Source organism: Periplaneta americana, chromosome 11, assembly GCF_040183065.1.
Source record: "Periplaneta americana isolate PAMFEO1 chromosome 11, P.americana_PAMFEO1_priV1, whole genome shotgun sequence".
Classification (NCBI taxonomy): Eukaryota; Metazoa; Arthropoda; class Insecta; order Blattodea; family Blattidae; genus Periplaneta; species Periplaneta americana.
In genome coordinates this window covers 67931888-67959018 of record NC_091127.1, presented here as the reverse complement: position 1 = coordinate 67959018, position 27131 = coordinate 67931888, and the positions used below count along the sequence as shown (strand labels likewise).

Genomic DNA, 27131 nt, shown 5'->3' with positions numbered 1-27131 from the left:
ATCAAATGTTTCATGCACTTCGAGATACAGCGTTAAACAAAATTACCCAGCATTTCAAGATTCTGGGAGTGAGTTGTAAGACAGTGAAGGTGATCCAATTGGATAGTGTTTTACTGAGGTGTCAACTTGTTTAGAAATATAATTTTGTGATTAAATGTTTATATAACATAGTAATATAATACAAAAAAGATTACCTTATTTAATTTATTTACTATTTCTTTTTATAAAATTCTATTCCTTCAGATGAAAAGGGGGACATGTCAACACTTTCCAAAACTGTTTTCTATAAGTTACGTTTTCTAAAAGAAAATAAAATGAACTCCTTATCGGACAAGTAGATCTGGCCAAATGCAAGGTAACAATACCAAAAACAAGAAGTTAAAGCAACTACAAATCAGTCTGTGAAGATTTTTGTGTTTTTCTCAAAATGATCTCTGCATCACTAGTCCCATTTTTGATCTCAGTGCCTCAATTATTTTCTTATGCGTCAGTTCATTTGATAATTATTATCGATATATTATTTTATTGTCTAATTTATATTAATCATCTTCTTATTCATTCAGTCATTTATTCATTCATTCATTCATTCATTCATTCATTCATTCATTCATTTTTTGCTATTCATCAGTCTACTAAAATTGCAATGACCGAAAAATGAGAAGCGAGTAGACCACGGACTAGAAAGACAAAAGGATAAAACAGAACTGCTGCTGCTGCTGCTACTACCGCTACTACCACTACTACTACTACCACTACCATTACCACTACCACTATTACTATTATTATTATTATTATTATTATTATTATTATTATTAATTACGATGTATGGAAGAATATCAGCATCGTTAAGCTTGTAGTCATTACAAAAAAACCGTCCCTACAGTAGCTATGTCTACAGTGTTAATATTTGACTGCATATGCTATGAAAAATATGAAATATGAACTCAGCGCTCTCCACACGTGTTCGTCACAACAGTCAGTCAGCAGCGAGTTGGACATTGTGTGGAGGTCCAGCGAACCGAACAATGGCACAACACCAACTGTGACGCATGGCTTCCTTTCTTTTATGGTTACTCTGCACCAACATTCTGGCAGAGTGGCAGAATTCACTCCTTGCATTTTGAAGGCATTCCGCCCTGTACATTGTTGTGTAACCGAGTACATGTTCCTTATGTTAAGCAGTTTCTTGAACAAAGGTATGTTTCACTAGTGGTTACAAAGTTTGACTCCTTTTTCTTATTCTTCTCCTGCTATGGATTGGTATGAAGTTTGTTTCTTTCTCAGAAAAGTCTCTTCATCTTTCAAGAGGACATCCGGTTTCTCTATTCCTCCTAGTTCATATTTTAAAACTACTCTTATGACATGACTATTCCCTTACTTACATATAAATAGCTTTAAGGAACATGGAGGTTCATAATATAAGCCTATCATCGGTCCATATACTGAGCAAGATTAATAAGGTCCATACCATCATATCCCTAGTCCCTCAAATTCATTTTAATTTTATCCTCCCATCTATGTCTCGGCCTTCCCAAAGGTCATTATCTCTCAGGTCTTCCAACTAACACTCTATATGTATTTCTGGATTCAGCCATACGTGTTACATGCCTAGCCCATTTCAAACCTCTGGGTTAAATGTTCCTAATTATATTAGGTCAACAATGCAATGTTTGCAGTTCTGCGTTGTGTAACTTTCTCCATTCTCCTGTAAATTCATCCCCCTTAGCCCCAAATACACATGTCCCTGTAGAACAATTTGGTACACTGGTTCTTTGTAACCTGTCTTGTAGTATCATCGGCAATCACTTCATAGGGCCACATTTTTTGCCAAATTGTCTTATATGATCCACTTATGTATGAGTTATTCCGCAAAACGAACTTCCGCTACTATTGAAGAGATTCCCTTGACTAAAAGGAAGCAGTTGTATGTTCTTCCAGCACAGCAGAGCTTCTGCACATCATAACCGTGAGACAAAACTATATCTACATCACGCTTTTCCTGAACGATAGATCGGATGCGGTGGTCTGTTAACTGGCCATTAAGGTGTCCAGATCTGAATATCGTATATTTATTTTGTTTTGTAGGGACCGATAAAAAGTAGAATGTACAAAGAAAAGATAAAATAGAAGAGGCGATTTGATCGCTCGCATTATTAATAGTGAAACCCTTCTTCTTCTCTTTTCTTCTTCTTCTTCTTCTTCTTCTTCTTTAGTCCCTTCTGCTGCTAAGCGTTGGGTTCGCCTCTCTCTGTCCATTTCATCCATTTTTCCCGGTCTCTACACATTCTCTTCATCTCTACCATTGTTTTTCCTTTCTGTTGGCCTATTCTTTCTATTGTATCCTCCCATTTAATCCTTGGTCTTCCTCTTCCCTTTCTTCCTTCCACTCTCATTTCCATCACAATAGTGAAACCCTCAAAAGAAAACCTCAAGACGATCTCTGAAGAACAAGTACTATTAATTATTAATAATGTTGCCGAGTACATTCTGGTTGGATGTGGAATTTTCTAACAATTACTATGAAGTGTCAATTACTTGTGTCATGTCAGCAAAATACAAACAATAATGCATTTATCGTTCTTTTAATATACGGTATCTTATAATAGCTTCTTAAGAGCCAGATTTAAAAAACCTATGTCTGAACCAATTCAAAAGTGAACATTTGCTTAGATAGCCTATATGGGCTTCTATTACTCAGAACTGTCTATGGCACAATATACTATTGTAATTACTATTCCTTCTGAAACACACTGTGTTCTTCGAATCATCATCGTTTTTTATTGATGCAAATATCGCTACAATTGCAGTGGAGATTATTTTCACAGCACAACTGCAAAAGTTTTGCAATGATGTCGTGTAATTAGAGAATGGGGAAAATGCAAACAATTAGTAGAAGCACCTGGCTTATTAATATTCTAATCCGGCTATGTGTCGTGTTTAATAAGCTGCAGGAGTATAAATAAACAGCAAGTTCTGCAGCAATCAACAGACTCCGAAGTTCTATTAACGTAATAGCAGTGAAGAGCTATGTTGACATCAATATTCTGCGTGTGCTTCTTTTGGTATATTGGGGTAACCTGTGGCCAACAAGGTGTATCTTTTGTCTCTACGCCTGTAAAATTTTCTATCAATAGTTACCGCAATCTCACAGGACACTGGGTAACTCAGGTATGCAACATGAAAAAATTTCATTCAGATTTACTTACAGCCACAAATAGTTGTTTAGTCAACTGTTCCAACTTGCTTTCAGTCCTGTTTAGCACGATCAGCATATGCCAAGGGATAAAGTCTGCAAATGTAGTAACATATATTATCATGATAAAACGTAAATGTCGAAAATGTTCGATCACACGGTAGATGGTTAATTATTTAATTAAATTGAATTTATTTTGTTAAGAAATTGGGAATATATTTTTATTTTTCATACTATTTATGGGTTCTCTAATTGAGATTCTGGCTCATATGTACATCTATTATCAGGCAGTACATCTCACCTGACGATATGTGTCAGAGGAAGAACAATTTGGTAGTCTGACTAGTCGGCGACGTATGTAATGGAGGGGGAAAGGAACTGATCATCCTACCCTGTTATCTCCTGGCTTAGTAGTTGCCTCATAAGAGGTGGCTTCTTGTTATCACTTGTGAGGTTCAGAGCTATCTTCGACCTTTCCCGCCAGTCAATTTGAGTAAATGACATCATTGCTAGTTAGTGAGCCTTGCCTTGCGTTGGCAGAACACTATGTACTGTACTGTATGCATGTATGTATGTATGTATGCATGCATGCATGTATGTACAGGGACATCATTTTATTTTTACTAACATTTTTAATATTAACCTGGCTATACCTTTGGATTAATGATTGAGACCCGGAAACACCGTTTGCTACCTCCTTCCACGACTGGAGTTCGATTATACTGGCGTAAAATACAAACAGATCACTTTACTAGATACAGGAGGGAAGAAAAGTAGTTCATCCATTTACGTAAAGTAGGAAATATCGCGATTTTGGGTTTGATCATTTTCATTAGGTTTTGTTTAATCAAAATACAGTAATGTATTAACAATAAGTGTTTTTACTCACGAACTGAGCTGTCCATGCGGACGTATTCATTATGCAGTGTATATTATACTGTCTGCAGCACATTAGCGTACGATATAGAGAATGAAGTTAAAATTAAAAATAATCATAATATGGCTATTTAAACACATTTTTTAAAATGGTGGCCGTTCATTTCGATACAGGTCTTTTGTGCCTATTATCGCGCTATAGACTATTGCATCTAATTCCAATTACCAGTTTCGTCCTTCATACTTAGTAACTCATGTTGAAATAATTCTGTAGCTACTCTATAAAAGAGTACCTTACGTACTGTAAATTCAGTCTTCACTTCTGCCCGACCCGCACAGATAAAATTACTCAGACATACTATCTACTGTCCGTCCAAATGGTTATGTCGCAGGATCGTAGAAAGGGGGGGGGGGAATCACGTAATAGTTAATTACTTAACGAGGCCCTTTTATTTAAGTTATTTTAAACAATTGTATAATATTACGTAGAGGTCCAATTAATTTCTAACAGAAATTAATGTTTTCAGAAAAGAGCTAAGAAACCCAGCCACTAGTCTTTACAGTGGAGCGAGCAGAAGCAGGTGGGGGAAATCGGGATGCGACGTAGGCAAACGGACGACAGTACCTGTGCGAAAATATGATTCAATATTGGAAATTTTCGTCACTGGAAAACGCGAACATATTTCTGAAACGTACTATAACCGCTAACTCAGTACTGCGACCTTAGTTCTGTGTGGACACTTGGAACTTGGTTAGTAGAAGCGGTGGGAGTGAAGTACATTCAAAAACTCAGGTACAATAAAAGTTGAAGTCAAAATAAAATGATGTCCCTGTATGTATGTATGTATGTATGTATGTATGTATGTATGTATGTATGTATGTATGTATTTTTTTAATATTAGTTGAACAGCATGTCCCATTACAATAAAGGTAATACTGCATGCCTTGCTACCTGTATGTTTACAAAATACACATTATGCCTCGTTACTGTCACTATCTAGGCGTATGTAGGTTTGTTATTCTATTGTGAACATTTTAGTCTTTCACTATATCTAATGCCTATTCTTATCTATCCTAGATTAATTATCCTAAGTTTACGTATGTATGTATGTATATATGTATGTATGTATTTATTTATGTATGTATGTATGTACGTATGTATTTACGTATTATCAAAAGATAAAGGAGAAAGAACCCAACCCTTTCGAAGACCTTTATTTACTTCTATACTCAGTCCAGATTCCCTTTTGTTTTGCCCACTGATCTCAATCCTTGGTGCTGGTACAACGATATTCTTATAGAGTTAATTAAATTTCGTGGTATATTATAATCCTTCAATATTATCCAAAGCTTGTCCCTGTTTATACAGTCAATCTAAGGAGGTAAAATATATTCTTGTCGCTTTACATGAGCTTATTGCAGAACTTCTTTCTTTATCACTCTCTGTAAATTAGATGGATATCTCATCTGTCATCACGCACGCACATATGCACACACATACATATTAATTTCAACATAACATTTATTGTCACGATAATATATGTTACTACATTTGCTGACTTTATCCCTTGGCATATGCTGATCGTGCTAAACAAATAGTATGAATGAAAGCAAGTTTTATTGAAAAGAAAATTAATAAAAAATAACCAACAAAAAACCAAATACAACAATCGAACCGGAATTCATGAGGAAAAATATTCTTGAAGTATTAAGTTGCATGATAAATTTATAAGCAAAGAACCGTAAACGCAAGAAGTATTCATCAAATGCCTCATTTTAAATATGCCAATTTTGGAAAACATCACCATCATTATGTTAAATCATATCGATGGTGTTCAAGTAAAAGGGCTTATCACCAAAAGAAAATTTTTTCAGAAACAGCTATAATTCAATTTCAACACACTATTATTAGTTACTTTATATGAAGAAATATAAACATGACCGTAAAAAAAACATATCTTTATGTTTTGTAAATAAATTTTAACTAACTGCAGCAAAAAGTCACATTTAAAAATGATGGTTAAGCCCTTTTACCTAAACATCATCGATATGTTAAGATTTCTGGGGAGTGCTTTATTAAAACCATACTTTTTATTTTCATAAATTTAAGTTTTTATTTCCGATAGTTTGTAATAAATAAACTACTTCTGTTTTCATTAAGCATAGCAATGAGTTTGTACTGTTTATTTACGAGCCGCCACTGAGCAATAGCAAGGAGGGTTTGAGACAATCCAGCGCACGATCAATTTAGAACGGAAAAGTGTACATAACAGTGATAGGCATATTTTATCTACTGCCATTTCATGATTTTGAAAATATTTCTCTCTTATCACAGGTTAAAGTAGAGCACGGTGCGAAAAGCAAGCAGACAGGCACACTGGATGTGGACGTTGAACACACTGCAAAGAAATACGAGACCAGCGAGACTATCCTCATTGTAGCCACTATTACAGGTAGGCCTACTTTAAACTTTCCATTTCAGAGTACTTTATTATACCGGTTGATTCAGTAAAAAAGTGCAGAAATTTTGAACAGGAAAAACAGAAGATAGTCCACTGTACATATTGCAACGGGCAAATTGGGATCTGCGAAATCAGATTAAGACGATGAAGTCAGTTTCGCTGTAGATATCTTGATCCGTATTGCAGATTATAGGACCATCTCATTGGTCCCCATCTCCTACCTGCCCGTCATAACAGCCATATATAGTAATGCACTTGCAGTTCATGCAAAAAGTTTAGCCTCAGTTGTTGGACAACGTACCCTGTGCTGTCCGTTAGACTGTTAGATGATGTACTAAACTAAAACGGGCGTTTAAGTTCAAACATTGGTGCAAGTATAATAACTTCACCATTTCCCTCATAATAGAGAGTTTTCGCACCCTCGTCGTCCACAAAACTGCTAAGACTATGTTCACGTCAGTAGTGACATATGTTTACGTTCGTAAAACTTCGGAAAGAAACGTAAAGGATCGGTGCAGGTATTCCTTTAACGTAAGGCTATATTATACGAATTTTCCGCTCCGTTAATCATTTATCATGTCGGAGCTCCTATCATAGTTAATCAATCGCACTATAATTGTTTTAATTGATACATCACTGTCTAAGAAAAGGCCAGAAAAATATTCAAAATTAAAATTTTGTTTGATAAGCGAAAAACGAAATAGTAACTTCGATTATATTTGTTCAGAATTGACATTTACACCTTCAAAAGTTAATCAGTTGCAAACATTTTTTAGTTCTCACTTTAGATTGCGGGTTAAAGCGACAGCAGTGTTGACAAAGAATGGAAGTTACTTTTAAAATTAGTTGCTATTTAAAATCTTTACTGGTTTTCGAGTTACAGCGAGTTAAACAAAGGAATGTTTTCGCTTGGCGTACTACCCAAGACTCAACCTTTTTTCTGTTGGAATCTCAGTGAAAATTTTTTCCCCTGATCCTTCTTGTAGTTCGGCCTGAATAATTTATCCATCTTAAGCTCTTCTAAGTAGATGAATATCGTCCAATTTCATAAATCACAAACAAGATGGCATGTTTTAACACCGAATTAGACCTACTGTCAACTTTGTTCACATTCACGCTATCCACCTAGGGATAGCTGGACCACTATTGAATTAACGTGAGGTGAATGGCTCTGAATGGCTCTTTCGTCAATGACGTCAACATTGTGTTAACGTTTGAACATACCAGTAGGGTGCGAAAACTCTCTAATACTAGTTCCAACACAATCACAATCCTCCTCGTCCTCCTCATCATCTGCGGTTAGGTAATACGGCATTTTCTCTTTTGTTGACTGTTCCGATAAATACTATAAGCATTGTATTAGCCTCAATAGCCAAAGCACAGTACTTGTGTTTGTCTTGTTCCAGCTCCTCCACAGAGACCAGGAAGAGACTATGAATTGGTCCAAGACTTGGGTTATTATAAGTTGCACACTGAACCCAGGAATTGGCACAACGCTCGTGAAAAATGTGTCGAAGAAGGAGCTCATATCGCTATTATCAACTCCGCAAAAGAATTTGAAGTTATGAAGAAGATATGGGATCGTTACCCTACAATTACAGATGACTGGAGGAATGCATTCTCTTTAGTTGGAGTCAGCGAATTAGGAACATCCAAAAAGTTCATTACAATTTTTGGTAAGTGAAAATTATCCTTCTTGTTTGAAGTCCTCCATACACTGCTATTACAGGTAAAGAGGAGGCTGACACGTTAAGAAAAGATCTATTGACGTTGCCAATAAATTGCGGAGGGCTTGAAGTGTAACACCTGCTAAGGAAAAAGTCAAACTGAAGGGAAAGGACTTGCTTTCAGTGCATCCTTCCTATTTTCAAATAGGCGTGCAAATATGATGAAGGTATGCTAACAGCTTATTGTTGATTATGACATAATTATAAATTACTGGCGTCACCATCCAGATGTGGCAAGAAAGGAGGAATCTCTCTGCACATTCCACTCCAGCGTCCTGAACTAAATAGAGTAAATGCACATAACTTGGGAATATTATCTCTTTTTTTGTGGATTAAACCAATCAATTTTTACAAGCCCATATTTGTCTTGGACTGCTTACATACTGTAGTACCTGTAGTGTTGGCGCACAGTGGGCAAAGATTTATAGTCTTCAGTGCTTACAGAACATTTGTAAGTACAGTAGCTCTATTTATAAAGAAGAAAATATCTATGTCACATTGAATACTTGACGTCAGTAAAACGTAAGACAATTTTGCTATCATTTAGTCTCTATCAAAGAATGCTTCTAAATAAAACAATGAAGTATTCATAAATTAATTATGTAAATTTGTGCGCTTGCCAATAATGAATTCAAATATGATTGCAATTCTATTATTCAATCATTAAGATCTTCCGAAATTAGGAGAGACTGCATGATCTAGTATTAGAACATTTCACAAGGAAAGTACTAGAGTTGTCAGAAATAAATATTGGATATTTCTGCATCATTACCAAGCGCTATTGACATAATTATCGAATCTAAAAAGAAAAATCTGATTTTTATACTGGCTTTATACTGAAATTCTATCTCTGATTGAGGTTCTGGCTGATACAGTATGTATATCTATTACCAGGCAGTACATCTCACTTGACGATGTGTTAGAGGAACAGCAATTGTTTGTATGCATTTGAAGTCTGATTAGTGGAATATGTAGCTAATCGGAGATGTATGCATTGGAGGGGCAAAGGAACTGGCCACCCTACCACATTATCTCCTGGCTTAGTTGCCTCATGAGTTATGCCTTATTTGTGTTACTTATAAGGTTCAAACCTATATTCGGACAGTTGACTAACCAACAACATACTGAAATCATAGGTCTACTTAAACTTCGGCACGTTTTATGTACAGTTATGTTACGTAATTGTTACAATAATGAGACATTAGGCCAATCGAAGTATCATCGTCCATAAAATGCTCCAAACAACCAAGAACATCGAATTCATGCCAGTGACTTGCAATGAATAATTCTCGCAAACCGAATCGAAAGCCGAAATTGTTTGGCGATTCGAATATATTATATAGAGACCTCTGACCTTATGGTAGATTTTAAAGAATGAATACTGCCGATTGGAAAGCTACTCGAGGAAGACAGCGAGAAAGCAACAGATACAAGACCATCTTCATATTCAAGCAAGTCTTTTGAAAACAAAGGTGAGTCATCCCATTCAGAATATGTGCCCTCGCCGGAAAACAAAGTTCAATCAATTGTCACCATTACTGATGAGATGAAAGGAAAGGTTGTTGCTTTTTCTTTTTCAAGAAAAAGTTAGAAAGATGACAAGCCTGATTCAAATGCACCGCAGGGAAAAGCAACTCGTTCCAGTTAGCAATAGAGGAGATTTGTTGAACAGGTTGCACAATTTGGTATTCTCGGACTTCGAAAATGCAGTAAACCTGGGTCATATGAATCACGATTCCGACATTCAAATTTGGACACGAAGGCGTGTGTAGTGTAGACCAGTCTCCTATGAGGTATCCTGGGAAGCGACTCTGACTGCAAATTGGAACATTAAACTGGCTTCATATTGGTAATTTTTTAGTTGGTTATTTAACGACGCTGTATCAACTACGAGGTTATTTAGCGTCGATGAAATTTATGATAGCGAGATGGTATTTGGCGAGATGAGGCCGAGGATTCGCCATAGATTACCTGGTTTTCACCTTACGGTTGGGGAAAACCTCGGAGAAAACCCAACCAAGTAATCAGCCCAAGCGGGGATCGAACCCGCGCCCGAGCGCAACTTCAGAGCGGCAGGCAAGCGCCTTAACCGACTGAGCCACGCCGGTGGCTTCATATTGGTAAATGACGAAGAGTTAAGCACTCGTCATAAGTAATAATAGTTTTTACGCAAGTGTACTTTATTTCAACCGTTACAAATGATGTCCTTTGCAATGTCTGGGGTCCTATTCGAACATATTAATGTAAACAAATAGGAAATCTTTATATATTGCGAATTATTTCGTAGTATGAAATGCGATAAGTGTGAAGGTCGACTCTGCTCAAACGCACTGAAAAATCAGACGTTTCTTTTTACGTTCGATAACTACGACATTAGTTCTTGCTAATTATATAGAAATATTCAATATTTCTTTATGACAAATTGAGTATTTTCCCTGTCAGATTCATGCCTAAGAAGTTTAAAAACTCATTACTCTAGTAAGGGAACAGCGAGTGTGATCAGTTCGTATCTACGATAGATTTTAAAGAAAATTGAAACATACTGCACTTAAACAATAAAAATTAAACATAAAAAATATCGGTACCAACCAGTGGCGTGTGGTGCACAATAAGCAGTTCTGCAATTTATTGACCTACCTTCCATCTTTTCTTTAGCGAATTACGAGTAGTCTATGACGAGATTATGAAATTTGGAGTCACCTTGCAAATGACACAGTAATTTGTTGTCTATTGTTACCAAAGACAAGTGTGTAAAGTCCTACCTGTCCTTGGGAATTCCGTATCTGGTTCTTAATTAACTTTAATGCTGAAAAACTACATTCTACGGAATCAGTTGTAGCCGGAATAGACATAACCTCTTCACACAGTTTCACAACTTCGCTATATACCGTTTATAAATCACTCTCTTTCATGAAAATTAATTCAGAGACGCATGTCTTGTGGTATGTGACCTGAGAGTGTCAAAGTGAAATAATTTCCCATAATTTTTTTTTATCTTTGTGTTCGTGTTCTCTATTCCCCATGAGGTTAAGACATGCAAGCGAATTCCTATTCTGGCTTTGAATCTAAGTTGCTGAATCTGTCAGTCAGATGATGCAAGAGTACATCTATAATCTCATAATAAAACTGCCTGTATATAACGAGTTTTTGTATCAAAGTTGTCAATTAGTCTTTGACGTTTTGCAACGGGAGCTAAGATTATCGACATATCTTGCATCTTTGTTTTACTCACGAATTAAGTGTTCAGAATTACACTCGGCACGTTTTGAAAATTTGACATACAGAGCCCATTTTAGTTCCGTCTGAATATTCTCACTGTTTTACTGGTCGGTTCGCACCCACCTTACACGAGGTTCTGTTTGTCCTGTTACCTCAATTTGGCTATGTACTGTAATTGGTTCACACGAGTTTTCAGACGAGGATCGTGAGATCTTTGCTATATTCGCTGAGTATTTCGCCATTTCTTTAATTCAAATGCAGTGATATAAGAAGATGACTTGCCTTGTTGCAGAGCGGAAGAAAGGACTAAATATAGTGAAGTACAAATTTAATTTAAGTTATGTAATATTTCATTCGTACATAATAAGAATTTCTGACATTTAAGGATAATGAAATCAGGAGAAAAATAGGCTTTTACTTAAAGATTAGATTGTATAATTGGAATAAAAATTATAATATCATCTGTGTTTATGTGTATTAACATTCAGAGTTCCTATTAAATTATCTAAGTCTGACATCACAAATACGATATTAAAAGTATCTCAAAGAGAAAGTAATTTTTCTGTGCTCGCTGCTTCATTTCGCGAATTTGTCCTCCTTTCTCAGCTACGTCATGGTAGGAGCTCGCTGCCAATGCGAGGTCTGTCATTGCGTACCTTGAAACGCTGGTTCCACACCAACAATATACTTGTCGTGACTTGTGTCTAACTTAGTAAACCAAAATATTACACCTACAAAATAAAAAGAATGTCGAATATAACAATTAAATGTAGTTGCACTGTACTGACATATATAACATCCACTGAAAACACACAGAATTTGAGATTTCACTACATATATTATCGCTTTAAACGCAACATTGTAAAAGTGCATTAATACCAACTTTGTGTCAGAAAACAGTGCATATGCGGGAAGCGAAGGGCCCAACAGTCGCGATCTCTCGCCGCTGCAGAATGTGTAGGATAAATGGGCGAAGAGGAGAGAAGCGGAGATTTCGAATTTTTGTAATGTGACTGACCAAATTCAACATTTCAACACGAAATGAAATTTTGATAAAAATTATTATACTATCAAACAAATTGCCTATTGTTGTAAATTTTATATGTTATAATTATTTTCAATTATTTATTTCGCATTTATTTTAGGGTAAGCAATGCTTACCTTGCATATACGGAGGGCAAATCACCGGTATCAACGCGTAACATGTAAGGAAACAAACACTGGAATATTGCACTTCAAACCAATAACATTTCTAAATGCTGGATTCCCACGAAAAGGATGGAAAGACTCTTCTGAAATGGAAAGAGTTAACAGTTTAACATTATGATAGTGATGATGTACATTATACTCATATGCAGAGACCGGACGTTTAGGCATTATGAATCGTTAAAATAGGCAGGCAAATAGGCATTAAAATAGCTAAAAATAAGCAATAAAAGGAATTACAAAAACCTTGCACTAGGCCCACAACCTTGCACTTTCCACAAAGGGATTTCGGTAGCAAGTAAAGCTTTACACAAGTAGACTGCAAATTGAGATTTCCGACTCGATGTTGCAATTACTGTTGGAAGCAAAGAAATCTTCTTCCCAGTAGCTTTGGAAAGTGCATTTTTGTGTTTGGTTGTACCGATATGTTGCGATATGAAATATTTAGCTAGCTATAACAACGTCGAAATGAAAACTGAAAGAAAAAAATAACCGTTAAAAGTAACGTTAGACCCGCATTCATTGTTGCCTTGCCAAATAAACACAAGCGATAATTAAAACGCTTACTGTTATACATTTTTGCATGGCAGCACTCATTGTTGCAAAAAGAAAGACTGAAAGACAATAATATACATTCGGTGAAGTCACTTTCATTGTAGTGGGTATAGGAATAAATTAAAATATACCTGTAGGCATTTTTTATTAATAAGTTAATAAATAATAAATAAATAATCAAATAAAGGCGAAAAAAAAGTATTTATTTTGTAAATTAGGCATTTATATTAAAAAAAGAGCAGAAAAGGACAACATAACACTGTGACGTTTCAATCACAAAGGTATAATTCGTACAGATTTACTTTCAAAATGAAGATAGATTTAACACATTTAAAATGGCATTCGGCCAAAGTTCCGGTCTCAACTCATATGTATCCCTTTGAAGTAATTTACAAAATAAATGCATTGTTAAATATTATAGTATTCTTAAGTCAAAATATTAGTTTGCAAAATTATATTGATTGTTACTCTTGATTGATGATACACATATACTCATATACGTTCCTGTGAATTAATTTCAAATGCATAATTGTTGAAGAACCTCTTCATATATTTCACAATGTTCAATATTTTATTCTTCAATGATAACACATAATTTCGAAAAATTTTAATGATTGTTGCGGTTTTTTGTAGGTGAACATATTAACGCGACTGGATACACCAACTGGCATCCGACTCAGCCCAACTACGATGGTCACTGTGTGGTGGTGCAACGAAACGGATTTCTGCACAACACAATCTGTGACATCTTGTTTCCTTTCTTCTGTGAACAAGAGCTGTAATTATTGTACAGTGATGTATTTCATAATCAAATGTATTAAAAAAAACCAAATCCTTGTAGTAGTTTGATTCATTTTTTGAACTTCATTTCTTCATTGAATTGTAATTAACCTCATTTCTTTTTTCGCTCTCTCTTTTACGGAGGAAAGACGCGAAGACTTACACTGCTGCCTGAGGCTTATTTTGCTTACCAATCCTATTCTGTGAATGATGAGTGACCGAACGGGCGCATGCGCAGTATATTATAATTCGAACTGGAAAAATTCAGGTGGCCCAAATTTTGTTTCTGGGTCTGTACGAGTACAGCACGTCGCATCGTGAACTTAACGCAGATTATGATATGGAAGATACTATGTAAATTAGTGCTGACGAAATGAGTCCGATGTCAAAAACCCAAATTTACCCAGAAATTCTGCTTTAGTTGATTGAGGAGAAAACCTCGGAAAAAAACAACTATGTAACTTGTCAATATCAGGATTTGAACCAGGGCTCGCTCGTTTCGCGGTAAGACGTGCTAATCAACCGTTACTCCACAGCGATGCACTAAACTCAGTTCTTTACTATTGTTATTACATTTATTGTTCTTGTTCTCTGTTGAAGCAAGAGAACCATCAATTCGTAGTGGCTTCTTCTGTATGTTTTAGCAAACGACCTATGAACCATCTTGTATTTTCTTGTATCTCACTTTATATACCTTACAGTTTGGAAAACTCATCTGAACTGCCTATATTTAACATATTTTACACTAACTCCATTAAACTTCATAATTCATATTTGCTATTTATTTTATATTTATTTAATTAAATTACATAATTTATATGAAGAACCACAAACACCGGAATGGACAATGCTCGTGTTATGGTGTAGTTCCATCTACATAATTATAAGATATACAGAAGTTAATACACTTATGGAAAATTACATCAATAAAAACCCCAACTGCAGTCTTGTTCGTCACAAGTGCTGAATTGATTTTTTAATGAGAAATCTCACGCATCTCCGGTATTCGAATGCGGACCTCATGCCTAGTAGGCAGGTGGTATACACCACGCAGCCATCCCAGTTTCTTTTCTAAACAATACACTGATTAATTTTATTCTTGATGTATTTAGCTCAAAATTCTGTTAACATTACTTAAGTACTTCTCAGATTGTTTTGCATAAATCGAAAATTCCCCTGTTTAATACGTTAAATCAACTTTATATTTTATCTTAATTTTTTTTCGCATTCTTTCTTGAATAAATACAACATTAATCGTTTTCCTATCAATTATAATGATGTGATGATATAAATAATTGACCTCTTTCCTCTCTCATTCTCTTTCTTTATTCGCCATGTTTTACCTCCACTTTTCTAAATATTAGTCTTGAACAGTAATATTCATCTAATTGGTGGACTCTTAAAAACAGGTTTAGCTTCGTGCGGCGCCGTTCGAAAAGTGATAGAGGCAAGTAACAGCAGGTTACAAGCAAATATTCTAATGAGAGCAGATAAAAAGTTACACTGTTTCCTTCCACCATGTTAATGATGTCAAAACAAGTGCTTATACAAATTTTGGCCACTCCACCGCAATTACGAGGCCGTCCAGAAAGTGACTTTCCCTGGAGAAATTTATAGAAGGAAAGCACAATTTCATGGGAAGATTTATTGAAACAGATAGGTCTACAGCATTGTTGCTCTATTTTTTAACATATCCCTCACTGGAATTGAGTCATTTGTCATACCATGGAATAATTTTTGTATCCCTGTGTCGTAAAAGTCTGACGCCTGGGATCGGAACCAGTGTGTGACAGTCGTCTGCACCTCTCTGTTGATCCCATGGTATGACAAATGTCTCAATTCTGGTGGGAATATGTTGAAAAATAGCGCAACAATTGCTGCATCTCTTCCAATAAATATATCCATGAAATTTTATTTCTTTCTGTAAACTGTCCCAGCGAAAATCACTTTCTGCACGACCTCGCAATTATGGCCGAGTAGCCAAAAACTTGTATAAATATATGTTCTGACATTATTAATGTGGCGAAGGAAAAAAATAACTTTTTTATCTGCCTTCATGGGTATATTTACTTGTTAGCTGTTATTCAGTGCGTCTGCTTTCTGTAATATAATATCCCGATTTATAGTCCGGCTGAAAGGACTATCTACATCAATGGAAAAATCCATGACCCCATCGGAAATTAGTCATATAAATGAAGATTCGCTGCTGTATTATATACTGCATTACAATAAACTAAACTCAACTGTACTGAATAGAAATGAGCTGTGTATTAACACAGATAGTCCCAAAAATTGTCACTCAATGGCAAATTTTATGTGCAGATGCAAGAATAATATGATATAACACCGCAATTAATTAACCGATTATCATAAAACAACTTCTAGATGTTTTATCTCAATGTATATTATCATAATACGCAAAATAAATGAATACAGTAATAAATATATACAAAATTAACAAAACAGGTCCAACACTGTGCTGCATCTACCTACCCCGTCAATATGCAGGCGGGCTTACCACAGTTTATTTTACCTGGGCCCTCCATGTCCAAACCTGCAGCCTTCTGTAACACTGTATTCTTCGGACCATCATGTATTTTTATAATATCGTTACAGTTGCAGTGGAGATTATTTTTCACAGCACAACTGCAAAACTTTTGCAATGACGTCATGTAATAAGAGAATGGGAAAATACCAACAATTAGTAGAAGCACCTGGCTTATTAATATTCTAATCCGGCTATGTATGGCGTTTAATAAGCTGCAGGAGTATAAATAAACAGCAAGTTCTGCAGCAATCAATAGACTCCGAAGTTCTATTAACGTAGTAGCAGTGAAGAGCTATGTTGCCATCAGTATTCTACGTGTGCTTCTTTTGGTATATTGGGGTAACCTGTGGCCAACAAAGTGTATATTTTGTCTCTGCGCCTGTGAAATTTTCTATCAATAGTCATCGCAATTTCACAGGACACTTGGTAACTCAGGTATGCAACAAAGACTTGAAACTACATGAATTAATTTCACTCAGGTTACTTACAGCCACAAATAGTAACTTATGAAATATGTATTTGGCATTTTTGCTTCCGAACACTTTGCCTGTATTATGGCAGTACACAGCAACTTTACTTAAAATCATTGGGGAGATTTTGTTTACATAGATACTGTACCTACCAGTAAATTGTACTAAAATTTAAAAAATATTAGTAAATAATTCGAATTCTTTCCTCAACACTTGAATAAAATATGCTGATCTTACCTAATTTACACTTGCGGAACAAGAAAATGATACTGAATATTCGTAAGGGGCCACGTTTTGTGTTCTTCATATAGTATAGTAGATTTATTCGAAAAAGTTAGTAACAACATAGGAAAGGAATGAAACTTGCTAGTTTTTGTAGTAAACGCACGATATTTGCTCTAATTTGGAAGATCAGCATTTTGTACAAATAAAAATAATATTAGTCTCATTTATTTTATATAAATCTTCAAAGGAAGCTTAGCTATGATAGAAGTACTAAATTAATAACAAATCATCTAATAAAACTTTTAAATACGCAAATAAATTAATATAAAACCGCACTTCACACTTAATAAAACAAAGAGACAAACGAGATATTACATGAAGACCTCCCTCAAAGAAGGTTGTATATCATATGAAAAAGTATATGATATACAACCTTCTTTGAGCGAGGTCTTCACTTATTTTTTCCTTATAAGCATTAGAATCGTCCCTTTCTAAAAACCACATGTAATCGTCCATCATCCCTGGGTCCCATCTTCCTTGATAACGTTTCCCTATTACGGCGAAGTTTGTTGATGGCAATATCCCAGCCGGAATGCATGAGGAAAAGCATTCTTGGAGCATAACGTTCCATGGGAAATTCCTAAGCAAAGAACCGTAAACGCAAGCAGTATTCATTGAATACTTAATACTGCCTTGATAAAGTAGTACTATAAAGTGTAGTTCCTCGAGAATATACGAGTTTTGGATAAAAATCACAGTTATTATGATGAATCATATGTTAAGAATTCTGGAGGGCACTTTATTTTAAAAAAAAATCTTTTTTGTTTTCGTAAATTAAAATTGTTACTCCCGTTTGTTTCTAATAAATAAACTACTTATGTTTTCGTTAAGCATAGCAATGAGTTTGTACTGTTTATTTACGAACCTTCACTGAGCGGTAGCAAGGAGGGTTTGAGACAATCTAGCGCACGAGGCGATTGGGTAGGTGGGTTTGCTGCGTTCACTGTACAACGAAAAAATGTATATAACAGTGATAGGCATTTTTAATCTATTACCATTTCCATAATTTTGAAAATATTTCTCTCTTATCTCAGGTTAAAGTGGAGCACGGAGTGAAAAGCAAGCAGACAGGCACGTTGGATGTGAACGTTGAACACACTACTAAGAAATACGAGACCAGCGAGACTGTTCTCATTGTGGCCACGATTACAGGTAGGCCTACTTTAAGCTATCCATTTCAGATTACTTTAATATACCGGTTGATTCAGTAAAAAAAGTTCAGAAATTTTAAACAGAAAAAAATAGAGGATAGTCCACTGTACATATTGGAACAGGCAACTTGAGATCTGCGAAATCAGATTAAGACGATCAAGTCAATTTCGCTGTCTGTATTGCAGAATACAGGACCATCTCATTGGTCCCCAACTCCTACCTGCCCGTCATAACAGCCATATATAGTAATGCACTTGCAGTTCATGCAAAAAGTTTAGCCTCAGTTGTTGAACAACGTACCCTGTGCTGTCCGTTAGACTGTTAGAGTATGTACTATACTACAGGTTTTTTTTCGATCTCTGATAACGAATTGGAATGACGTCATGTGCGTCAGTAATCACATCGACAGCTGAATTGCGGCAAGAGGTGACAGACCAGTAGTGAGTGATTTCATAATCAGAGTGCACGGTGTATCACAGTAGCAATGCCCAAGAAAATCGAGCCTTTTTGGGAGGGGTACATAACAACCCTTTCCGATACCAAGTACAGTTACGTGAAAATCACAGGAGCCTGCAAAACAAGTGATTTCGTTATTTCCAAGAAAGGCTACTCGTGTGCATTTAATAAGACTGGCAAAGCTCGGATGGGATTAATTCCAGAGTGGAAAAAGCAAGCAAATCCACCCCCGTTATAAATCTCCGCACCCCACGAGATGATACAAATTAATTCCATTCGAGCTTTACCAATCTTATTAAGTACGCAGAAGACGCCTTTCTTGGAAATAACGAAACCTCGTTTATGGCAAGCTTATTTTATTTTCACTTAACTTACTGCTGTGAAAAATATTTGGGGCTAAGAGGGATGAAGTTACAGAGAATGGAGAAAGTTACAGAACACAGAGCTGCACGCATTGTATACTTCACCTGATATAATTAGGACTATAAAATCGAGACGTTTGAGACGGGTAGGACATGTATCACGTATGGGCGAATCCAGAAATGCATATAGAGTGTTAGTTGAAAGGCCGGAGGGCAAAAGACCTTTGGGGAGGCTGAGACGTAGATGGGAAGATAATATTAAAATGGATTTGAGGGCGGTAGGATATGAAGGTAGAGACTGGATTACTCTTGCTCAGGACAGGGACCAATGGCGGGCTTATGTGAGGGCGGCAATGAACCTCCGGGTTCCTTAAAAGCCAGTAAGTAAGTAAGTAACTTACTGCTGGGAGTCGCTATGCACTCTGACTATGAGATCACTCACTACTGGTCTGTCACCTCGCGCCACAGTTCAGCTGCCGTGTGTTCCTGATGCACATGATGTCATTCAAATTCGTTATCAGAGATTGGAAATAACCCTGTAAAACAGGAGTTTCCATCTATTGCACTATTTTAGCGAACTAATAAGTCTTGCTGTAGTTAATGATGCTTAAAATACTTTTCAATTCAGAAAAATCAAGAATATTCAACAGAATAATGTGCCCCCTGTGAGGAACTTCAGTTGATAGATCTCAAGTCTTCCTATCACTGGAATATTTGTTTTCAAAAAAGAAATTCATATTCTTTGGGAAGCAGAAGATACAAGAAAGATTCCAAATACTATGGAATATTTCTCTCAACTCTTCGATATCTATGTTCGGGTTGACCTACCTATGCGAGAAAACTTTCCCACTTATGAAATACCTCACTAACAAGGAACGTTCACGATTGATTTAGTGTTTACATCTAACCGACTTCTACTTGGAATAACTGAAATTCTGAGAAACATTCAATTTCAAGGATATCATTACTCTGGTGAGTGTTTAAAATCGTTTATTTTATTTACTTATGTATTCATATATTAAACCTACGCGACTTCATGATTCTCGCTCACTTAGTGTTACATGTGGCTGGTACTCAGTCTTAAAAAGGTTGAGGACTCCTGTACTAAAACAAGCAGATCACGGGCGTAGCATATAGATTAGTGAGTCGATTCTTATTACGGATTTGCGCTGGAATGTAGGTACGAAACCGCTTGGATTTTCCGAGGCTTTCCTAAGCTCTAAGAAAAATGTTAGGTAATCCCATGTCAAATATTCGGCCTACTCGTGTCTCCAAATATCACCAAATACCATGTGCCTATCTATGTTACACCGAGGCTAGATAGCTGTGTAGTTGATACGTAGTCACTCAATAACAGATTAAAATTATGAATTTAGCAATGAGATTCTTTCATTACTATGAAGATGTTTTCCACATCATAGTTTCCAGGAGCGTGCAGAAAGCATGATCACACCACCATCTCTTCGATATAGGCCTCTAACCTATTATGATGATAATAGTAGTAGTAGTAGTAGTAGTAGTAGTAGTAGTAGTAGTAGTAGTAGTAGTAGTAGTAGTAGTAGTAGTAGTAGTAATAATAATAATAATAATAAATACTAGCGTAATAGGTTTATAAGTCAGGATTCAAATCCGTTCATCCACCCTGACTTTAAAACATGTACTGGGCAAGTCCGTGATCAAGGCAACACAGGGGTTTTCTCCGGATACTCTAGTTCCCCTGTGACGTCCTAATAATTCTTCATTACCATCACTCATTGCGAGTGTAAAGTGGATCTATCGCCTATAGTGCACTTTGGATGCTCTCTGACGAAGTCAGTGGTGGACGCTTCTCAGCACTAGTGACATCTATGAGCATGCTCCTAGAGTCGAAGCGAATAACGGCAAGATAGGTAAAAATATACTACTACTACTACTACTACTACTACTATTATTACTACTACTACTACTACTACTACTACTACTACTATTACTACTACTACTACTACTACTACTACTACTACTACTACTACTACTACTACTACTACTACTACTATTAGGCCTAGGGATATTATGCAAAGGCTAAGATAACTGTAGGAAAAATCATATTAGTTATATTCATCTTAAACTGGATACTTGAGTCAAACAGGACATTGTCTGCAAATACGAAGGATGTTTATATCGTTCGCTCACATAATTTATTCTTCAAAGTTCAAAGTTTAGTGCAAGTATAATAACTTTACTACTACCCTCATAATAGAGAGTTTTCGCACCCTCTTCGGCCACTAAACGGCTAACGCTATGTTCATGTCAGTAGTGAACGTATGTTCACGTCAGTGGCGTATACTGGTTAAAGGGTTTGGACTACCGCTGACCCTAGTATTACACAAAATATATCTAACCGCCGGTAGCCCCGGTAGCCCGCAAAATACGCCCCTGGTTCACGTTCGTAAAACTTCGGAAAGAAACGTAAACGATCGGTTCAGGTATTCCTTTAACGTAAGGCTCTATTATACGAATTTCCTGCTCCGTTAAACATTTATCATGCGGAGCTCCTATCATAGTTAAAGAATCGCGGTGTAATATTTTTAATTGATATATCAATGTCTAAGGAAAGGACAGAAAAATATTCAAAATGAAAATCTTTTTTGATAAGTTAAAAAGGAAATACTAACTCCGATAGTTTTTGTTCAGAATTGACATTTACAACCTCAAAAGTTGGTAAGCTCCAAACATTTTTTACTTCTCACTTTAGATTGCGAGTCAAAGAGAGAGAAGTGTTGACAAAGAATGGACGTTACTCTTAAAAGTGGACGGTATTTAAAATCTTTACCGGTTTTCGAGTTACGGTGAGTTAAACAAAGGAATGTACTCAAGACTCAACCTTCTGTCTGTTGGAATCTGAGCGAATTTTTTTTTTTTTTTTTCTGAGCCTTCTTGTAGTTCGGCCTGAATAATTTATCCATCTTGAGCTGTTGTAAGCAGATGAATATCGTCCAAAGTGGTAAATTTCAAATTTTATTTTTTTTTATTTTAGTTGGTTATTTAACGACGCTGTATCAACTACTAGGTTATTTTGCGTTGATGATATTGGTGATAGCGATATGATATTTGGCGAGACGAGGCAGAGAATTCGCCATAGATTACCTTGCATTCACATTATGGATGGGGGAAACCTCGGAAAAAACCCAACCAGGTAATCAACCCAAGCGGGGATCGAACCTGCGCCCGAACGCAACTTCAGACCGGCAGGCAAGCGCCTTAACCGACTGAGTCACGCAGGTGACTAGTAAATTTCAAAGGAGATGCCATGTTTTAACACCGAATTAGGCCTACGGTCAACTTCGTTCACGTTCACGTTATCCCCCTAGGGATATCTGGTCCACTACTGACTTAACGCGAGGTGAATGGCTCCGAATGGCTCTTTCATCAATGATGTCACCATAGCATTAATCTATTAGCGTACCAGTAGGGCGCGTAAACTCTCTAATACTACCTCCAACACTCGTCAAAATCCTCATCATCATCATCATCATCATCATCATCATCATCATCATCATATGCAGTCAGGTAATACAGCATTCTCTCTTTTGTTGACTGTTCCGATAAATACTGTACGCATTGTAAGAGCCTCGATAGCCAAAGCACAGTACTTCTGTTTGTCTTGTTCCAGCTCCTCCACAGAGACCAGGGAGAGACTACGAATTGGTCCAAGACTTGAGTTATTACAAGTTGCACACTGAACCCAGGAATTGGCACAACGCTCGTGAAAAATGTGTCGAAGAAGGAGGTCATATCGCAGTTATCAACTCCGCAAAAGAATTTGAAGCGATGAAGAAGATATGGGATCGTTACCCTAAAATTACAGATGACTGGAGGAATGCAAACTTTTTAGTTGGCGTTAGCGATTTAGAAACACCCAAAAATTTCAATACCATTTTTGGTAAGTGAAAATTTTCTTGTGAATTTCTTGATACACTGGTGTCACAACTAAGAGGATACTGATACTTTAAGAAAAGAATTTCAACTGCTACTATTAGAGCAAAGAGATCTATTTACGTTGCCTGATCCAAGAACTGCAACAATATTTTAATAACAAATTCCGGAGGGCTCGGAGTGAAATACCTGTTAAGGAAAAGTTAAATTTCTCACTGAAAGGAAACGACTTACTTTCAGTGCATCCTTCCTATTATACCAAAACGGTGTGTAAATATGATGAAGGTATGCTAACAGATCACTGTTGATTATGATTAGGATTGTAGTTTTGGGGACCTATATGATACGTTACGGTGGTTTCAAGTTGGGTATCCTTTCACCAATCAGTACTCAGATTTGGTTAAACTGTGTACCTGCTGTGTAATAATATCGAAAGTTAAAGGTTTTCAGGCGCATATTTTTGTGGCTGAATTTGGTGAAGTTTTGAAGTGAATGACGGGAACATTACTTGTAAATTATGCAATACAAATACACGAGGCGTCAAGCGACATTGTGGCACAAGAAATGAAAGGAGGAAACACAAACCCACGAATATTTCTATGATAATTCTTCTGCACATAACGAAATGTACGTAAAAATATATCTTTGTAATGCTATGTAGCTTATATTTACTTTTAGAGCTATTCACATTTCATTAAGTGCGTTCTCCTTTCTCCGCTACGGTGTGGTAGGGGCTCACTGTCAACTTGAGTACGGGAGGTCTGGCATTGCATATACTGAAATGCTGATTCCACACAAAATACGTATATACTCGCCGTGTCTCATGTCCAACTTAAGAAACCAAATTCAACTTACAAAATAATGAAAATGTCGAATATAACAACTGAATGTTATTGCACAATACTGATAGGCCTATATATCAACATACACAGAAAACGCACAGAACTTGAAATTTCGCTACATATAGGCTATATGTTATCGCTTTAAACACAATATTGTAAACGTGCATTAATACCGACTCAGGACCAGAAAACACCCCATGTGCGGGACTATGTCTAACAATCCCGAAGTGAAAAGCGAAAGAATCTCGATCTTTCGCCGTTGCAGAATGTGTAGAAGAGGCGGGCGAAGAGGACAAAAGCGGAGACTTCGACTGACAAAATCCAACATTTCAACACAAAATGAAATTTTGAGAAAACATTTATTACATCCTCAAACGAATATTGTAGTAAACTTTATATGTATAATTATTTTCAACTACTCATTTCATATGCATTTTAGGGTAAGCACTGCTTACATTGTGTGCACAGAGTACACATTACTAGTAAAAACGCCTAACGTGTATGGTTAAATAAACACTGGAATAATCCACCTTAAACCAATAACATTTCAACATGCTGAATTTAAACGAAAAAGGTGGGAAGATCCTTGTAAAATGGAATGAGTTAATTAGCTTAACATATAATAGTGATGATGCACATTATAGGCCTACTCAAATATATCCCTGTGAACTAATTTACAAAATAAATGCATAATTGTTGAAGAACACTTCATATATTTCACAATGTTAAATGTCACAATATTCTTCAGTGATAACACATAACTTTGGAAAAATTGTAATGATTGTTGCTTTTTATTGTAGGTGAACATATTAACGCGACTGGATACACCAACTGGCATCCGACTCAGCCGAACTACGATGGTCACTGTGTGGTGGTGCAACGAAATGGATTACTCCACGACACAACCTGTGACATCTTGTTTCCTTTCTTCTGCGAGCAAGAGCTATAATTCTTGTGCAGTGTTTGTTGTATTATATACTTAAATGTATTAAAAGTACCAAATCATAGTTAGTAGTTTGATTCATTTCTGGATTTTCACTTCTTTATTGAATAGTAATTACTCTCATTTCTATTTTCTCACTCTTTTTTACGAAGGAAAGACCCGAAGGCTTACACTGCTGCCTGAGGCTTAATGTGTTTACCACGCCCATTCTGTGAATGATAGGTAACCGAACGATCGCGGTCTGTACAAGTACATGGTATGGAACATGATATGTAAATTAATGGCAGCGAAATGAGTCCGAGGTCCAAAGCTCAAATTTACCCAGAAATTTTGCTTCAGTTGGTTAAGGGGAAAACCTCGGAAAGAACCCAACCATATGACTTGTTAATATCAGGATTTAAATCCTAGACCTCTCGTTTCACGGTAAGATATGCTAACCAATCGTTAACCCACAGCAATGGACTAAACTCAGTTCTTTTTTATTATTATTACTATTATTACTATTATTATTATTATTATTATTATTATTATTATTATTATTATTATCATCACTACTACATTTCCTGTTCTTCTCTATTGAAACAATAGATCTATCTATTCGTAGTAGCTTCATTCTGTATGTTTTATCAAATGACCTTCTTCTATTTTCTTGTAACTCCACGTAGTTTACAGTTTCTAAAACTCATCTGAACTGCCATCTATACTAATACTAGATTTATGCGCTTTCTCTTTTTATTTAAAAATAAGTCGATTTCTCTCACGTTCTCATAAAATTCTGGATTGTTGAATCTGATCGTTGTTGATAACCAGCAAATTTCCGCAGCAATAAAACACGACAGGTTTCGTACGATTTATTCGTAATATAAAAGTAAAGTAAACCCATGACAGGCCAAATCGGCCCAGGGGGTGGCGAGAGGTTAAGGCTTCTACCTGTACACACAATCGGCATTTAATGATTGTAGGGATGTCAATTCTAGGTATCCACCGCCTTTACCCTCAAGGAAATGCCCCTGGTACTCTTATCTGCAGTGCTCTCATTTTAAGAGGAAAATAGATTACAGCGGAACCTCTACATACATTTTCCTGCGAGTCGTTCTTGCACTGGCGGGGAGCGTGTTACGTTACTACCGAAAAATCAAGAAGAAACTAACTGCTGGGATGTGCGGTCGGGAGAGCAGGAAGTCGGCCGGCGGCGGAATGATGCGAAGTATTTTCGTAAAATGAGAGCACTGTATTAGAGGCTGAGTAGAGTCCAGGGCCATAGTCCGGATGGAAAAATCCATGATCCCATCGAAAATTATGTAGCACAAATGAAGGTTCGCTGTTCTAATATGTAATGAATTAACATACTGTGACAGCCAAGTCGAGGCTCGATCACGCGTCCCGCAGAGGGCGGGGCGCACGAGAAAACGCGTCGAAGAGTGCTGCAGCCGCTAGGGTCTGGAGGGGCGCGACGTAAGAGGAGCGATGGCAGAGAGGGGGGAGTAAATCAGCTGGTGACTGAGGAGAGAAATCCAGAGAAGCCTAGATAGGCTCTATCTTCTGGAAATTTCAAGCAATCGTACTTTTTCGTAACTATGGTGTGGTTATAAATTACGACACGCGAGTGAACTTGAGCAGTGTCGTTGTAGTCGTTGGACAGCAAGCCAGCCAGTCTTGTGTAACAGTGAAGCTTCGAGACCGGAGTCCGACTTGAGTGTGTCCGCAGTTGTATGAGTGTCCGAAGTCCTGAGTTCGAGTGCAGTGGACCGCAGTTGGGGGACCTGAGTTCGAAGTTCAGTGGACTGTCTCTGAAGGTCTGGGGTTCGAGATACTGTGAACTCGAGTGACTGAGCTAGAAAAAATTAGCCAAGGCAAACGAACTGTGAACTGAGAACTGACAGTTCTGATTTGTAAATAGTGCTCTGTGAACATTAGTTAAGATTAACAGTTCATTGTTGTTCTCAATAATCCAAGTAAATTATCATTGTCGTCTGTGAAGTGCAATAACGAATACTGTGTTGCTGTGTGGAGTGCAAATCCCATTGTTGTATTTAAACTAAATTATAGAAAGTAATTATTGTTGCTTTGAATAAAAGTTACATTGTTGAGTTGGAATAAATTTAACTCAACTGTACTGAAGAGAAATGAGCTGTGTATTAAC

At 36.6% G+C, this 27131-nt stretch overlaps 2 protein-coding genes across 2 annotated transcripts; both read left to right on the top strand.

The window, feature by feature from the left end:
* Positions 1-3007: 3007 nt before the first annotated feature.
* LOC138708607 (hemolymph lipopolysaccharide-binding protein-like) lies at positions 3008-14058 on the top strand. The gene is made up of 4 exons (XM_069838718.1): positions 3008-3168; positions 6405-6522; positions 7938-8207; positions 13872-14058. The coding sequence occupies exons 1-4, from the start codon at positions 3028-3030 to the stop codon at positions 14018-14020; spliced, it is 678 nt and encodes a 225-aa protein (XP_069694819.1). The 5' UTR covers positions 3008-3027; the 3' UTR covers positions 14021-14058.
* A 2778-nt stretch (positions 14059-16836) lies between these two features.
* Positions 16837-25039, top strand: LOC138708606 (hemolymph lipopolysaccharide-binding protein-like). The gene is made up of 4 exons (XM_069838717.1): positions 16837-17001; positions 18356-18473; positions 22941-23210; positions 24846-25039. The coding sequence occupies exons 1-4, from the start codon at positions 16861-16863 to the stop codon at positions 24992-24994; spliced, it is 678 nt and encodes a 225-aa protein (XP_069694818.1). The 5' UTR covers positions 16837-16860; the 3' UTR covers positions 24995-25039.
* Positions 25040-27131: the final 2092 nt, after the last annotated feature.